The sequence below is a fragment of the Neophocaena asiaeorientalis genome, unplaced genomic scaffold (genome assembly GCF_003031525.2).
Source record: "Neophocaena asiaeorientalis asiaeorientalis breed wild unplaced genomic scaffold, Neophocaena_asiaeorientalis_V1.1 scaffold346, whole genome shotgun sequence".
Lineage (NCBI taxonomy): Eukaryota > Metazoa > Chordata > Mammalia > Artiodactyla > Phocoenidae > Neophocaena > Neophocaena asiaeorientalis.
In genome coordinates this window covers 2,179,445-2,193,823 of record NW_020175400.1, presented here as the reverse complement: position 1 = coordinate 2,193,823, position 14,379 = coordinate 2,179,445, and the positions used below count along the sequence as shown (strand labels likewise).

General features: G+C 39.5%; 1 protein-coding gene across 1 annotated transcript in view; it reads left to right on the top strand.

Annotated features, from left to right (window-relative positions):
• WDR93 (WD repeat domain 93) overlaps window positions 1-14,379 on the top strand; it is a 47,232-nt gene that overhangs the window by 2,187 nt on the left and 30,666 nt on the right. The window contains exons 3-5 of the mRNA XM_024766539.1: window positions 6,807-7,151; window positions 7,776-7,968; window positions 9,809-9,873. Of these exons, the coding sequence (XP_024622307.1) occupies window positions 6,825-7,151; window positions 7,776-7,968; window positions 9,809-9,873 (585 nt within the window). The 5' untranslated portion in view covers window positions 6,807-6,824. The remainder of the gene's footprint in view (window positions 1-6,806; window positions 7,152-7,775; window positions 7,969-9,808; window positions 9,874-14,379) is intronic.

Below are 14,379 nucleotides of genomic sequence, written 5' to 3'. Positions count from 1 at the left end.
TCTAACTTCAGGCTTTCTAATACATGTGTAATTACAATTTGCATTTCTATGACGATTAACCATGTTGAACATCTTTTAATATGCCTGTTTGCCTTATGTGTATCTTCTTTGGTTAAGTGTCAATGCAAATCTTTATTCCATTTTTAAAAATTGCATCATTTTCTTATTACTGAGTTTTAAGAGTTTTCAAAATATTCTGAACACAAGCACTTTATCATATATATGACCTACAAATATTTTCTCCCAGTCTTTGGGCTACCTTTTATTCTCTTAAGTGTCTTTTGAAGAGCATAAGTTTGTTCTTGAAAGGTTCAAATTATCAATTTGTTCTTATGGATTGTGCTTTAATGTCATATCTAAGGGATTTTTGTCTAACTGAAGATTGCAAAGGTTTTCTCCTGAGTTTTCTTCTAGAAGTTTTATAGTTTTAAGTTTTATATTTAGGCCTGTGATCTACTTTGAATTAATTTTTGTATATAGTGAAAGGTATGGATTGGAGTTCTTTTTTTCCCATATGGATATCTAACTGAGCCAGCATTATTTATTGAAAGGATTATCCCTTTTCCACTGAATTATCTTTGCACCTTTGTCAAAAATAAACTGTCCATATCTGTATGGGTCTAATTCTATATTCTCTATTCAGTTTCATTGATCTATTCATCTTTTTTTTTTTGTACCTCTTCATTTCCCTCACCTATTTCACTTATCCTCCCACCCCCATCCCTTCTGGCAACCACCTGTTTGTTCTCTGTATCTATGACTCTTTTTTTTTTTAATGACTCTTTTTTTGTTTTTTTTGTTTGTTTGTTTGTTCACTTGTCTTGTTTTATAGATTCCACATATAAGTGAAATCACACAGTATTTGTCTTTCTCTGTCTGACTTACTTCACTTAGCATAGTACCCTCTAGGTCCATACCTGTTGTTGCAAATGGCAAGGTTTTATTCTTTTTTATGGCTGACTAATATTCCATTGTGTATATCACAACTTCTTTACCCATTCATCTATCGGTGGGGACTTAGGTTGCTTCTGTATCTTGGCTATTGTGAATAATGCTGCAATGAACATAGGGTGCATATATCTTTTCAAAATAGTTTTTGTTTTGTTTTGTTTTCTTTGGGAAAATATCCAGAAGTGGAATTACTTGATCATATGGTAGTTTTATTTTTAATTTTTTGAGGAACTTCCATACTATTTTCTGTAGTGACTTCACCAATTTACATTCCCACCAACAGTGCATGAGGGTTCCCTTTTCTCCACATCCTCACCAACATGTGTTATTTGTTGTCTTTTTTGATGCCAATACCACACTGTCTTGATTACTCTGGCTTTATAAGTCTTGAAGTAGGTAGTGATGGTCCTCTAATTCTTTCTTTTTCTAAGTTATCTTGGCTATTCTAGGTACTTTGCATTTTCATATGAAGTATAACATCAGCTTCTTAATTTCTAAAAAAAAATGCCAACTGGGATTATCATAGGGATTGCTTTGATTTTATAAATCAATTTGGAGAGAATTGACATCCTAAAAAAGTTGAATCTTCCAACCCATGAGTAAGGTCTCTCTCTCTCCATTTATTTAGGTCTTCTCTTAGTGGTATTTTACAGCATTCAGGGTACAGGCCTTGTACATCTTTTGTCAAATTTAACCTTAAGTATTTCATATTTTTATACTATTATAAATAGTATAATAAATAGCATTTTTAATTTCAATTTTTTGTTGCTTGTTGTCAGTATGTAGAAATATAGGAGGTTTTTGTATATTGAACTTTTATCCTGCAACCTTGCTAACTTCATTTATTAGTTCTAGTAGATTTTTTTTAAAAGATTACATCGGGTTTTCTCTATAGATAATCATATTGTCTGATTATAAATAAAGACAGCTTTACATAGTTCTTTCCAGTATGGATAAAACAGTCCCACACCACCCAAAAAAATTCCCTCATGCTGTCCTTTTTAAATAACATTAAATAACATCATCCCTCCACTTATAACTCCTGCCAACCACTGATCTGTTCTCCATTACTCATTTTGATTTTCAAGAATGCCTTATAAATGGAATCACTGCACATAAATTTTTAGACTAGTTTCTTTTATTCAGCAAAATGCCTTTGAGATTCATCCATGTTTTTGTATGTGTCAGTAGTTCTCCCCTTTTTATTACTGAGTAGTATTCCATTATGTGGATATAACACAGTTGGTTTGTCTATTCACCTGGTGAAGGACATTTGGATTGTTTCCCATTTGGGGTAATTATAAATAGAACTGCTATAAACACTTTGTGTACAGGCTTTTTTGTGCCCACAAGTTTTCATACTCTTAGAGTAGATACTCAGGGGTGGTATTCCTGGGTCATATGATTAATATATGTTCAACTTTATAAGATACTGCCAAACCCTTTTCCAGAGTGATGGTATCACTTTGCATTCCTAACAGCCATCCATGTATGAGAGTCCAATTGCTCTGCATCTTCACAAGTATTTCATACTGTCAATATTTTTTTAAAAATTTGAGCCATTGTAATAGGTATGTAGTAGTGATTGGTAAGTTATTAAGAAATATTTCCTAATATTTTGAGGTTTTGTATACCTCTAAGTATCTGTTATTGATTTCTAAAATAATTTCTGTATGATCAGAGAACATAATTTGTATGACTTATAAATTTATTAAGACTTGTTTATGGCCCAGAATATGATTTTTCTTGATAAATGTTTCAAGTGTACTTAAAAAATAATTTGTATCCTGCTGTTGTTGGGTAGAGTGTTCTACAACTGTCAGGTCAAATTCATTAATAGTGTTCAAGTTTTCTGTATCCTTGCTGATTTCTTTGTCTACATGTTCTATAAATTATTGAGAGAGGGTATTGAACTCTCTGACTGTAATTGTGGATTTGTCTATTTCTCATTGAAATTCTATCAGTTTTGCTTCATGGATTTCAAGGCTCTGTTATTAGGTTCATTAACATTTAGGACTGTTACATCTTCTTGATGAATCAACCCCTTTATTATTATAAAACATACCTCTTTATCCCAGGTAATATTCTTTGCTCTGAAATGTTCTACATATGATATTAATATAGCCACTCCAGCTTTCTTTAGTGTTAGCGTGGTACATCTATTTCTACTCTTTTAATTTTAACCTGTATGTGTCTTTACATTTAAAGTGGATTTTTGGTGGGCAGCATATATGAGTCTTTCTCCTTTATCTAATCTGACAATTTCTGTTTTTTGATTGGAGTCTTTAGACTATTTACATTTGATATGATTATTGATATGGTTAGGGTTTCCTATTTTTTGCCCTTTTTCCTTTTTTTTACATCTTTTTTTTTTTTGCGGTACGCGGGCCTCTCACTGTTGTGGCCTCTCCCATTGCAGAGCACAGGCTACGGACACGCAGGCTCAGCGGCCATGGCTCACGAGCCCAGCCGCTCCGCAGCACGTGGGATCCTCCCGGACCGGAGCACGAACCCGTGTCCCCTGCATCGGCAGGCGGACTCTCAACCACTGCGCCACCAGGGAAGCCCACATTATTATTTTTGTTTAAACATTTTAGATATCTTTTAAAGGAATTTAAATAGTAAGAGAAAGTCTTTTATATTTACCTACATAGCTATCATCCAGTGCTTTTCATTCCTTTGTGTAGATTCACATTTCTCTCTGATGCTATTTTTCTTCTGCCTGAAGGCCTTCCTTTAACATTATTTCTTATAATGCTGGTCTGCTGCTGATGAATTCTTTCAGTTTTCGTATGTCTAAATATTCTTTATTTCACCTTCATTTATTTATTTATTTATTTGTGTTTGTTTGTTTGTTTGGCCTCGCAGCTTGCAGGATCTTAGTTCCCCAACCAGGGATTGAACCCAGGCCCTTGGCAGTGAAAGCACAGAGTCCTAACCACTGAACCGCCAGGGAATTCCTTCACCTTCATTTATTGAAAGATATGCTTTTTGGCCTGGAATTCTTAATTGACAAATTTTTTGCTGTCAGTACTTTTAAGACGTTGCTTCACTGTCTTCTTACTTCTGCTGTTTCCTTCAGGAAATCTCTTGTCCTTTACTTTGTTCCTCTATGCATGCCTTTCTATCTCTGGCTGCATTTCAGATTTTGTCTTTATCACTAGTTTTGAGCAGTTTGATCATGATGTGCCTTGGTATAAATTTCTTCATTTTTAATTTGCTAGGGTTTTTCTTCTTAGTTTTCATCAAAATTTGAAAATTTTTGTTCATTATTTCTACAGCTTTTTTTGGTCTCTTCCCTCCTTTGGGGATTTCAATCACACTTATACTAGGCTACTTCAAGTTATCCTACACCTCACTGTCTTCATTTTTTTTCAAAAAATTTTTCTCTTTCTTTCATTTTGTTTCTATTGCTATGTTTTCAAATTCACTATTCTTTTTTTTTGCCCATCTAATCTGTTTTGCTCTGAAATCTTGTTATTAATCTAATCCAGTGTATATTTTCATTGCAGACATTATATCAATAGTTTTCATCCTTAAAAGTTCAGTTTGGGTATTTTTTTAAACATCTTCCACATCTCTACGTAACATGTTCAGCATTTCCTCTTGATTTTTGAACATGTGGAATATACTAATCTAGATATATACTAGAATTATATATCTGCTAATTCTAATGTTCTGTGTTGATTATGAGTCAGCTTCAATTGATTGAGTTTTTATTATGGCTTGTGTCTTCCTGCCTTTCTGCATTTGAGGTAATTTTTTTAATTGGATGTTAGACATTGTGAATTTTACTTCATTGGATGCTGCATATTTTTGTAACCGAGCAAGGGCTTATGTGCCTGCAGCGCAGAAAGTCAAACTCTGACAGTGGGTGTTTGCAGCAAAGTAAGGGTTTATTGCAGGGCACCAAGCAAGGGAGTGGTCTTTGAGATAGGGATATTTTAAAGGGGAAGAACAAGGAAACTGGGTTTAATCATCATCTTGTGACATTTCTTAATCAGGGTTTCGGGAGTCAGGATGACTCTGGTTTATGATTCTCTGGCCAGGTGGTCCATGGCTCGGAGGTCTGTGAGTTCATGTTGCCCTAGAGAAACAAGCTGAGTTTATATGTTAATGATGATACCTATAACAGCAATTTTAGTACATTTACGATGTTGTCAACAACTGCAATCTTAGTCATCTGTTCTGGTTTATTAGTGTCCAATTAGCACAAGATTGAGGTCCGAGAGGACAAGAAAGGGATTGAGGTCAGAGGAGACAAGCAAGGGAATAAAGTTTTGGATAGATTAATCACAAACTCAGTAAGAGAACTTGGTTTTAGGGGGGCTTAGTTTCATATTTGTATTCCTATAAATATTCTTGAGTTTGTTCTGGTATGTAGTTAAGTTACGTAGTAAGTATGATCTTCTGACTTCTAAGATTTGGTGGGCAATACTAGAGCAGCGTTTATTCTAGGGTTAATTTTTCCCACTACTTGGCTATGCTCTTCAGAGTACTCTAACCCAATATTTGTGAATTATGAGGTTTTCCATTCTCACTGATGGAAACAGGCATTATTCCTGGCCCTGTGTGAGCTCAGCTTACTGTTCCCACTGATGATTTCAGGTGATTCTTTATTTTCAGACTCAGACCCAGATAGTCTCTCCCCACTTTGCACTTGAAACATCACAAATGTACTCTAGCAGGTGAGAAAAGATGATGGCAGCAGGGCCTTTATAAGACTTCCATGGCCCCAGGGTGCTCCGACAGTGTAAGACCCTGTGCCACTACCTACTAAGCATCTTAAAATGTACCCCATATTCCACATTAAATGCCTTTTTTAAACTGTAACATTTGAAAATCTTTTTATAATTTGTACAGTTTTGAGTTTTATAAAGTATAGGTTGCTTGTTCTTTTCTTTTAGACTTAAACATTATGTACACACAGAGTGGAGTTGATAAGTTGTAAATATTTTTGTAAATATTTAATTATTTTGATTTTGTGGGGGGTTTTTTTTTTGTTTTGTTTTTGTTTTTTTGTTTTTGTTTTTTTTTTTGTTTTTGTTTTTTGCGGTACGTGGGCCTCTCACTTCTGTGGCCTCTCCCGTTGCGGAGCACAGGCTCCGGACACGCAGGCCCAGCGGCCATGGCTCACAGGCCCAGCCGCTCCGCGGCATGTGGGATCTTCCCAGACCGGAGCACGAACCCGTGTCCCCTGCATCGGCAGGCGGACTCTCAACCACTGCGCCACCAGGGAAGCCCTGTGGGGGGGTTTTTTTTTAGTCAGTATTTTTTCAAGTCTCAAACATTTCTGCAGGCCCTTGAAAAATCTCATAGGCTCTGGGCACTGTACCTACAGAGCTCCTGGATGGGAGCAGGGAGAGTAGAGAGGAAGGAACAAATTGGACAGCAAGGATTGGATAGTGCTTGAGCTGCATATGATTGGAGGGGAGGGAAAAGGAACTGGAGAAGTTGTTGCTCCCTACCCAGCTAGCTTCAGCACAACCATTTGCAGAGATGGAAGAGCCATGAGAAGGCACAAGTTGTAGGAGAAAGGGTGTATTCTATTTGGGACAGAAAGACAGCCACTCTCTTATCAGGAGGTGAAGAAAGGCAACAGGGTGCCAAATTCCTTTCCTTTTGTCATAGGGCACATCATCTTGAGCTGGTCTGGAAGATGTGAATAGTCAATACCTGTCTCTGCTAATACCCTTATTAATATGAAGACCATATCTTAGAAATGTGGCAATAACGCAGATGCCAATCTCTAGAATAAATAGTTCCCATAGGCTAATACGCTAAGGAGGATGATGAGCTGTCTTATGATAACTTCCCCTTTTTAGCAAAGTACCTTGGCTTACTTCCTTGATCAGTTTTTCAGAATTTCATAGATGTTTCCAGCACCACCTTCTGTGATGACATCTCCCAAAGGAAGTCGAGCCCAGAAGCTGAAGCTGCCCACTTTAACACGAAAGGGGACACTGGAGGTGCCGTCCCCTACAGAGAAGGACTGGTCTAAGGATGATGAAGAGGATTGGGTCTTCAAGGGTCCAGATCAAGAGCAGGATTCCCTACCTCAGCCTTATCGAATGATCAACAAGCTAGTGAACTTTCTGTTTGACCACTCGTGGGAAATTATTGAGGAGAGGGATGCATCGAGGAAAGCTGAGCTCAGCCGCATCCAGCCCACCATCTACCCTCCACTTCTAGAAAGCAAGGTATGGAGCAGCTGACAAGGCGGCCTTGTTTCTGAACTGAGTGTTAATAAATGATAACACCTGATCCAGGGAAGGAATTACTACCAGGAACCTTCATTCAATAGGACAGTGCATTTTTGAAAGATTATAGGCATGCTGGTGTTGATTAAAATAGATCTAGTAATTGCCTGGGGAAATGGGTGTTCTGGTTAATTGAAGATTATACAGATGTGTCTTTTACATCCTATTGTTATGTAAAAATCTTTCAGAGTGTATTAATCACTCCCTTGCTTGACGGTTGAAAATCTGCCAGTGTGTCAGTTATAGTTCTTACCGGTGTTCTAGTTGAATAAAGTACAGGGAATGGGGCCACTGGTCCACTCACCACAGGGCCTGTGGTCACGCTTAGTGTTGTGAATGAGCATTTATTCTCAACTTCTTTGTTTTCTCTGGCCCCTTTCCCCTAAGAGTAGAATGCCATGACTTTCTTGATGTTTGGGCAAGATATTTAGATGGGCACTGTGTTTGGACATGATACTATAACTAGGAGGGACCTGCTTCCCTCTTTGAAAAGTTAGCTCATATTACTTGCAGATGGTGATACCTGAAAAATCATTCCTTTTTTCTATGTTTTTCTTTTCCCAGCTCAACAAAATGCCGAATTGTATGGCTATTTCCCAAGACTATGTGTTTATTGGAGGAACCAAAGGATTCTCCATCTATAATCTGTACAATGCTAAACGAATATATGTTTGGGAGAAACTTAAGGTTGATGTCACTTACATCTGGGCCACAGATTTGGGGAGTGAAATACTTATTGCTTCTGTGGATGAAATGGGTACACGTTCTTCATCTTCCTTTTTAGCCTAATTTATAGGTACCTGTAGACTGTTATTCAACGTAATCTCCTTTCCAGGCATGGGAGGGGCCAGACCTGGAGAGTTCTCCCTGGTCATGTAGTATTAACTAACATCTGCAGGACAGTATGGTGTGCCAGGCACTATTCTAACATTTCACACATGTTGGCCTTCACAACAGCCTTAGCAGGTAAATACAGTTTATTATTATTGTTTTTCAGAAGAGGCAACTGAGGCCTGGGGTTAAATAACCTACTTGAGGTAATGCAGAGAGTAAGTGGCACAGGCAGGATTTGAACCAGGCAGTGTGGGCCCAGAGTCCACATCCTTTCCAGCACTCAGCAATCCTGCTGCTCATTTAAGCCAGGCTTGCTTTTCTTCCTCAGCCTGAGGATGACCCAGACATGGGGACCATAGTATAGAGAACTATGGACAGTGTCCTGGAAGGTATGTGTCTGCAGGAGAGTGACCTGACCCAACTGGCATTTTAGGAAGAGCACCCTGATAGGAGTTTGCAAAAGTCAAATGGAGAGGTAGAGAGACCAGGAGGAGCTAGTGCATTCATTTAGGAGAGAAATTACGAAGGCCTGAACCAAGGCAGGGGCTGTTAAAATGAAAAGAAAATTGTACTGTAGTTCTGTAAGATGTTAACATTAGGGGAAATGAGGTGAGGGATTATAAGGGAACTCTGTACTATTTTTGCAGTTTTTCTCTAAGTCTAAAATTAGTTCAAAATAAAAAGCTTAAAGAAAGGAAAATATAGTAGAAAAACTTGGTGAGTGATGGAATATATGTATGGGGTCAGGGAGTAGGGTGGTATGTGAGGGTAAGTGAAGAAAAATTACTCCTTTCCTCCTTAGATAATGGGGTGGATGATGATGTCATTACTTGATAAGCAATTTTAGGAGAATAAGATTTCAGGGGTCTGTGAGTTGAGAAATTCCATTTGAGCATGCACATCTTTGAGGCACCTGGAGTGGGAATGTTGATACTCAGGAGGAGTTTGGTGTAAAAATAGGACTGCATTTATCACACTGCATTATATCTAGTTAGTTTCCTGTCTGTGTGATTCTCAATGTGATGAATTTGAGGGCAGAGACTGCCTTGGTTGCCCCTAGCACATTTGTGGTCATGGAGCAGATATCCCATGAATGTTTATTGGGTTGAGTTAGACTGTCACCCACAGTGATCCAGATACCTCTGCAAGGTCATTATTATGGCTGTAGGGGCAGGTTATGAGTGTCTGGGCGGCACCTAAAGAAAGAGGCAAGAAGTCATGGTGGATGATGATCACATACTAGAGCCCTTAGGTTAAATGAGAATGAGAATGACAAAATTACTTATTGTATCAACAAAATTAACTGCATGAGGAGCCTGTTGGGCTGTGAGAAATGAGGCACATAGAAGAGTAAGATGTGATCCTTTCCCTCAGAGAATCTGTGAACTCACTCGAGGAATAAAAAACACTCACAGGAAGCAGTTGGATAACAATGTGAAACACTATGGGATGATGTGCTAAAACAGGTGAATAGAAATCACGAGTGGATTGGTGTGGCCGAAGTGCTTACAAGAGGATTCTAGAAGAAGAGGGTAGGGCCAGTGTACACCGAGACGACCCAAGAGGGAGAATAACTTGAACATTTCAAGTGAGGGGTGGAAGAAGGCAAGGAGTCCAAGATGATCACGGGTGGTGGAGGGGCCGGGCAGGAAGCCTAATAATGCATGAGTTTATCATGATATCTCAGAAAGTCAAATATAAAATTTCAACTTTTCTTCGGTTCACCTGCCTGTCTTTTACTCTTACTTATTTTTCTGTTTCAGGTATCATTAGACTATTTTATTTTTATAAGGATGGCCTTTACCTCATCAAAGCCATCAATGAAGCGGTAAGCTCATGTTCTTTCATCTGTAGCTGGGCCAAAAGCCGTAGAAAATCAAGTTTACTTTTAACATGGATGCAATGACAGCCATCCTAGAGTAGAAAGACATAGAGACCTCCCTGGCCAGAGAGCCTTCTCCAAAATATCCAATTAAAAGATCCCTCACCATCAGAGGGTACATACTGAATGCCTTGGATTCATTTTCCCGGTTGTCAAGAGAAGAAAATAACTAAGGAACTCTGGTCCAGATTGAGCACCAGACCAACATGTCTAATAACTGCTTACAAGTCCCTAAAATTTCCAGGCTGCTTCACATCCTGTTCCCTTGTCCGTGCTGTTCCCTTTGCATAGAAGGTTCTCCTTGTCTCCCTACCTACTGTGTGTACCTCTTAAATTTCTCTCATTCTTCAAGACCAGCTCAAATATCCCCTCCTCTGAGATGCTTTCCCTGATATACCCAAGAGAAGTTGATCCCTCCCTCCTCTGTGCCACCACCATATAGGAAAGAATTTCTATCACCGTGTTTTCTCTACCCTCCACACTTATTTGTTTATATGACTGCTTCTTCTCCTGGATGTAAGTTCCTTGAGGGCAGAGGACATGGCTTATTCACCATATATTTCTTGTTTCTAGTACATTGCCTGCATACTATAGGTTCTTAGAAAGTGTCTTTTTTTTTTTAATTAATGAATCCAAAAAAGAGGCGGTATTGCTCAGAGTATATTTTTAGTTGTAGTTTGTTTTATAAAAAATACTATTGATGGGCACCAAAGCAATTCAGTGGGAAAAAGAAAGTATTTTCAACAAATGATGCTGGAATGCTAGATAAACAAATGGGGGAAAATGAACCTCAACCCTACTTCACATCATATATAAAAATTAACTTGAGATGGATTATAGACCTAAATGTAAAGGCTAAAAACATTATCCTTTTTGAAGAAAACACAGGAAATGTTTTTTGCAACCTTGGGGCAGGCAAAGATTTCTTAGGACATAAAAGGCACTATCCATAAAAGAAAAAACTGAAATTGGACTTCATCGAAATTAGATACTTTTAATTCCTCATGACATATACAAAAATTAACTCAAAACGGTCATATATCTATATGAAAAATCTAAAACTATAAAACCTCTAGAAGAAAACATAGGAGGAAGTCTTTGTGACCTTGAGTTAGGCAAAGACTTTTTAACTACAACACGAAAACCACATTCCATACAAGAAAAAAATTGATAGATTAGACTTCATCAAAACTAAAACCTTCTGGGCTTCCCTGGTGGCACAGTGGTTAAGAACCCACCTGCCAATGCAGGGGACACAGGTTCAATCCCTGGTCCGGGAAGATCCCACATGCCGCGGAGCAACTAAGCCGGTGCACCACAACTACTGAGCCTGTGTGCTGCAACTACTGAAGTCCCACGCCTAGAGCCTGTGCTCCACAACGAGAATCCACCTCAATGAGAAGCCTGCGCACCTCAACGAAGAGTAGCCCAGACTCACCGCAACTAGAGAAAGCCCCCACACAGCAACAAAGACCCCATGCAGCCAAAAATAAATAAATTTATTTTTTTAAAAAACCCCTAAAACCTTCTGCTTTGCAAAAGACATTGTTAAAAGAATAAAAAGGCAAGTCATAGACTGGGAGCAAATAATTGCAAGTCTCATATCTGATAAAGGACTTGTATCCAGAACATATGAAGAACTCTCAAAACTCAAAAGTAAGAAAACAACCCAGTTTTTTAAAATGAGCAAATGTCTTGGGGAAAAAAGGACAGTTTACTAAAGAATATATAGAGAGGGTAAATAAGATGTTCCCCATCATTAGTCATTAGGGAAATGCAAATTAAAGTCATGAGATATCACTGCATGTGTATTAGAATGCCTAAAACTGAAAAGACTGACCATACCAAGTGTTGGCAGAGCTATGGAAGAGCTGGAACTCTCATTCACTGCTGGTGGTAAAGCATAGTGTCACAACCACTTTGGCAGTTTTTTTTAAAAGTTAAACATACACCTAGCATATGATGTGGCCGTTCCACTCCTAGACATTTACCTAGGAGAGATGAAAGCATATCTCCATACAAAGACGTGTACGTGAATGTTCACAGCAGCTTTCTTTGTAATAGCCAGAAACCAGAAATCACTCAACACCCATCAACAGGTGAATGGATAAGCAAATCATGGCACATACTGCTCAGCAGTAAAAAGGGTGCACATAACAACATGGCTACATCTCAGAATAAATAGGCTGAGTGAAAGAAGAGAAACAAAAAAGAATACATACATAGTGTATGATTGCATTTATGTAAAATTCTAGAAAATACAAACTAATCTAGTGACAGGAAACACCAGTTTTTGCCTGGGGTGAGTTGGGAGAGGGGTGGAGGGAAAGCTTACAAAGGGGCAGGAGGAAACTTTTGGCAGTGGTGGATATGTCCACTTTCTTGATTGTGGTGCTGGTTTCAAGGGATACACATGTCTAAACTAATCAAACTGTATACTTTAAACATGCAGTTTATTATGTTATCACATCCCTAATAAAGCTGCTAAAAAATTTAAAACTTATGCTCGTCAAAAGATGCTATTAGGGACTTCCCTGGTGGCACAGTGGTTAAGAATCCATCTGCCAATGCAGGGTACACGGGTTTGAGCCCTGGTCCAGGAAGATCCCACATGCCGCGGAGCAACTAAGCCTGTGTGCCACACTACTGAGCCTGCATGCCACAACTACTGAAGCCCACGCGCCTAGAGCCCATGCTCCTCAACAAGAGAAGCCACTGCAACAAGAAGCCCACGCACACCAACAAAGAGTAGCCCCCCACTCACTGCAACTAGAGAAAGCCCACATGCAGCAAGGAAGACCCAACACAGCCAAAATTTAATTAATTAATTTTTAAAAAGATGCTATTAGAGTTCTGTCAGTATCAGGGGCAGAGAGCAGACCCCAGAGAGCTCTGAGAAACCCCACCGCCGCCCTGCCTAGTGGCCCTCACACCCTAGGAGGAACCACAGCTGTCAGAGCCGGCCCCAGTCACCATGACCACAAGCCTGAGCAAGGAGGTGGAGACCCAGCAGACCACAGCCCTCCACACTGCCCACACCTGCACCGCCCATGCAAGGAGCTGTGTCTGCTGGTGGGGATGAGGAGATTATGGCAACAAAGGTTTGGGGAACAGTCAGATGGTTCCTGTGAACAACAGATACGGTTTCACCACCAGTAAGGACACAAAGGAAGAGGTACTTGGACAACAGACTGCCATAAAGAATAACCCAGGAAGTGCCTTTGCCGTGTAGGAGATAGACCGTGGAGTGTGATGTTGTTGAAGGAGAAAGGGTGCAGAGGCTGCCGATGTTATAGGCCCTGTATGATTCCAGTTACATGAAATTTAGGAACAGTTGAAACCAAGCTACGTTGGTGAGGAAGAGCAGAACGTTGGTTGCCTATAGAGGTGTAACTGACTGAAACAGGGCACTAAGGAACTTATACCTTGACTGTGTGTTAGTTACATGGATGTATACATATGTCCAAACCCATCAAGTTGTACATTTAATATCTGTGCCTTTAACTGTTTTTATTTATTTTATTTAACAAAGTACTTTATTCTTTTCTTAAAATTTATTTATTTTATTTATTAATTTTTGGCTGCGTTGGGTCTTTGTTGCTGCATGCAGGCTTTCTCTAGTTGTGGCAAGTGGGAGCTACTCTTTGTTGCAATGCGTGGGCTTCTCATTGCGGTGGCTTCTCTTGTTGCAGAGCACGGGCTCTAGGCGCATGGGTTTCAGTAGTTGTGGCATGCAGGCTTCAGTAGTTGTGGCTCGTGGGCTCTAAAGGGCAGGCTCAGTAATTGTGGCGCATGGGCTTAGTTGCTCCGCGACATGTGGGATCTTCCTGGACCAGGGGTCGAACCCGTGTCCCCTGCATTGGCAGATGGGTTCTTAACCACTGCGCCACCAGGGAAGTCCCTTTAACTGTTTTTATTTTATTTTATTTTATTTATTATTTTTTTTTTTTTGCGGTATGCGGGCCTCTCACCGTTGTGGCCTCTCCTGTTGCGGAGCAGAGGCTCCGGACACGCAGGGTCAGCAGCCATGCCTCATGGGCCCAGCAGCTCCACGGCATGCCGGGACCGGGGCACGAATCCGTGTCCCCTGCATCGGCAGGTGGACTCTCAACCACTGCGCCACCAGGGAAGCCCCAACTGTTTTTAAATTTTCTGTTAAAAGAAATCTCTCTAAAAAAAATACAGGGAATACTCATCAACTGATTTTAGGAGACCAGCAAAACTGTGATATCCAAACTTGACAGGGACATTAAAAAAAAAGTAGTGTTGGTGGATTAGAACACACCAAAAGTGCTAAAAAAAAAAGTTAATTCATTACATATTTTTTTAAGGACTTCATTATTACCTCTAGAAGTTGCTAGGGTACAAACTCAGTATTCTGAAAACTGATTAGGGAGAGCATCAGCATTTATCTTGACTTGCCCATATAGGCTGTATTTCGGGGTAATCAAA